This window comes from Galeopterus variegatus, unplaced genomic scaffold, assembly GCF_000696425.1.
Source record: "Galeopterus variegatus unplaced genomic scaffold, G_variegatus-3.0.2 Scaffold2977, whole genome shotgun sequence".
Taxonomy (NCBI): domain Eukaryota; kingdom Metazoa; phylum Chordata; class Mammalia; order Dermoptera; family Cynocephalidae; genus Galeopterus; species Galeopterus variegatus.
This window is the reverse complement of record NW_007729088.1, coordinates 232,228-233,501: the sequence shown is the minus strand read 5'-3', so window position 1 is coordinate 233,501 and position 1,274 is coordinate 232,228. Positions and strand designations below refer to the sequence as shown.

General features: G+C 37.2%; 1 protein-coding gene across 1 annotated transcript in view; it reads left to right on the top strand.

Moving 5' to 3' along the window:
- Nucleotides 1-1,274, top strand: part of LOC103599464 (crooked neck-like protein 1) — a 15,374-nt gene that overhangs the window by 12,561 nt on the left and 1,539 nt on the right. Inside the window, exons 11-12 of the mRNA XM_008583603.1 lie at nucleotides 338-439; nucleotides 893-1,141. Of these exons, the coding sequence (XP_008581825.1) occupies nucleotides 338-439; nucleotides 893-1,141 (351 nt within the window). The remainder of the gene's footprint in view (nucleotides 1-337; nucleotides 440-892; nucleotides 1,142-1,274) is intronic.

Below are 1,274 nucleotides of genomic sequence, written 5' to 3'. Positions count from 1 at the left end.
CTCCCAGAACTTTAACTGCAGGTGGCAGGATCATGAAAGAGTATCTGGGAGACTCTTGGCAAGTTTTTCAGCTCTTCTGAAAAGACGAACATTTAAAAAACTCCGAAAGCAAATCCAAAACTCAATCCAAGGCCCTTTTCCCTAGAATTCTAGTCAAGTTTTGGCCAGCTTATAAACACCAATATCATTTATGTTATCCACATGCAGTCTGTTCTTTAGCTGATCAGTGGAAGTCCTACATTCCCACAGGTGAGTTGGAATGACAGTTAAGCTGTGCTTTGGATGGGGGCGTGTTGCTTTCTAAATGTCATAACTGACCTGTTGTTACCTTTCTTAGGTGCTTTGGAAATCATATATTGATTTTGAAATTGAGCAGGAAGAAACTGAAAGAACACGAAATCTTTACCGACGATTGCTTCAACGGACACAACATGTCAAGGTATCCTGTGCTTTGTAGATGATCTTTGGTTGTTGCTTGAATCAGCTGTCTTAAAAAATACCATATTTCTCTGAAGTGTTTGTTTTTTAAAATTTGTTTTAAATTACTTCATTACTTTTAAAGGAACTGTGAGTCTCGGAGGACTTTGAAATGTTAAGTTTATACCACGTCCGTGTTTATACTGCATGTGAATAACTTGGATTTCACAGGATTGAAAAAAAAATTACTCTTTTCAGGATTTTAAGACTATGTCAGATACATAATTGGATGTAGAAACAGATTGCTTTCGGTATTTATATTGAAGCATATATTCAGTATGTTGTAATCTGTGTAATACTAGAGATGAACACATTCTGTTCAGATGTCATTAATTAGAAATTAGCTTTATTATTATTACTACATTATTGTCTTCTGGGTAACATGGTTAATTTGGTTCCATATAATTTTTTTAAGGTATGGATCAGTTTTGCTCAGTTTGAGTTGTCTTCAGGGAAAGAAGGAAGTTTGGCTAAATGCAGACAAATTTATGAAGAGGCTAACAAAACCATGCGAAACTGTGAAGAAAAGGAAGAGAGACTTATGCTGCTGGAATCTTGGCGAAGCTTTGAAGATGAATTTGGGACAGTATCAGATAAGGAGAGAGTAGACAAACTCATGCCAGAGAAAGTCAAGAAGAGAAGAAAGGTCCAGGCTGATGATGGGGTAAGAGCTGAGCCCATTGAGCTGTTCCTCTCACATCAAATGAGTAGATGCACATGTGGCTTTGAAAGTAGTACTTTAAGTGGCATATGAACAACATTAGAGTGGGAGCAGACAGCCTGGAGTAGGAGACATT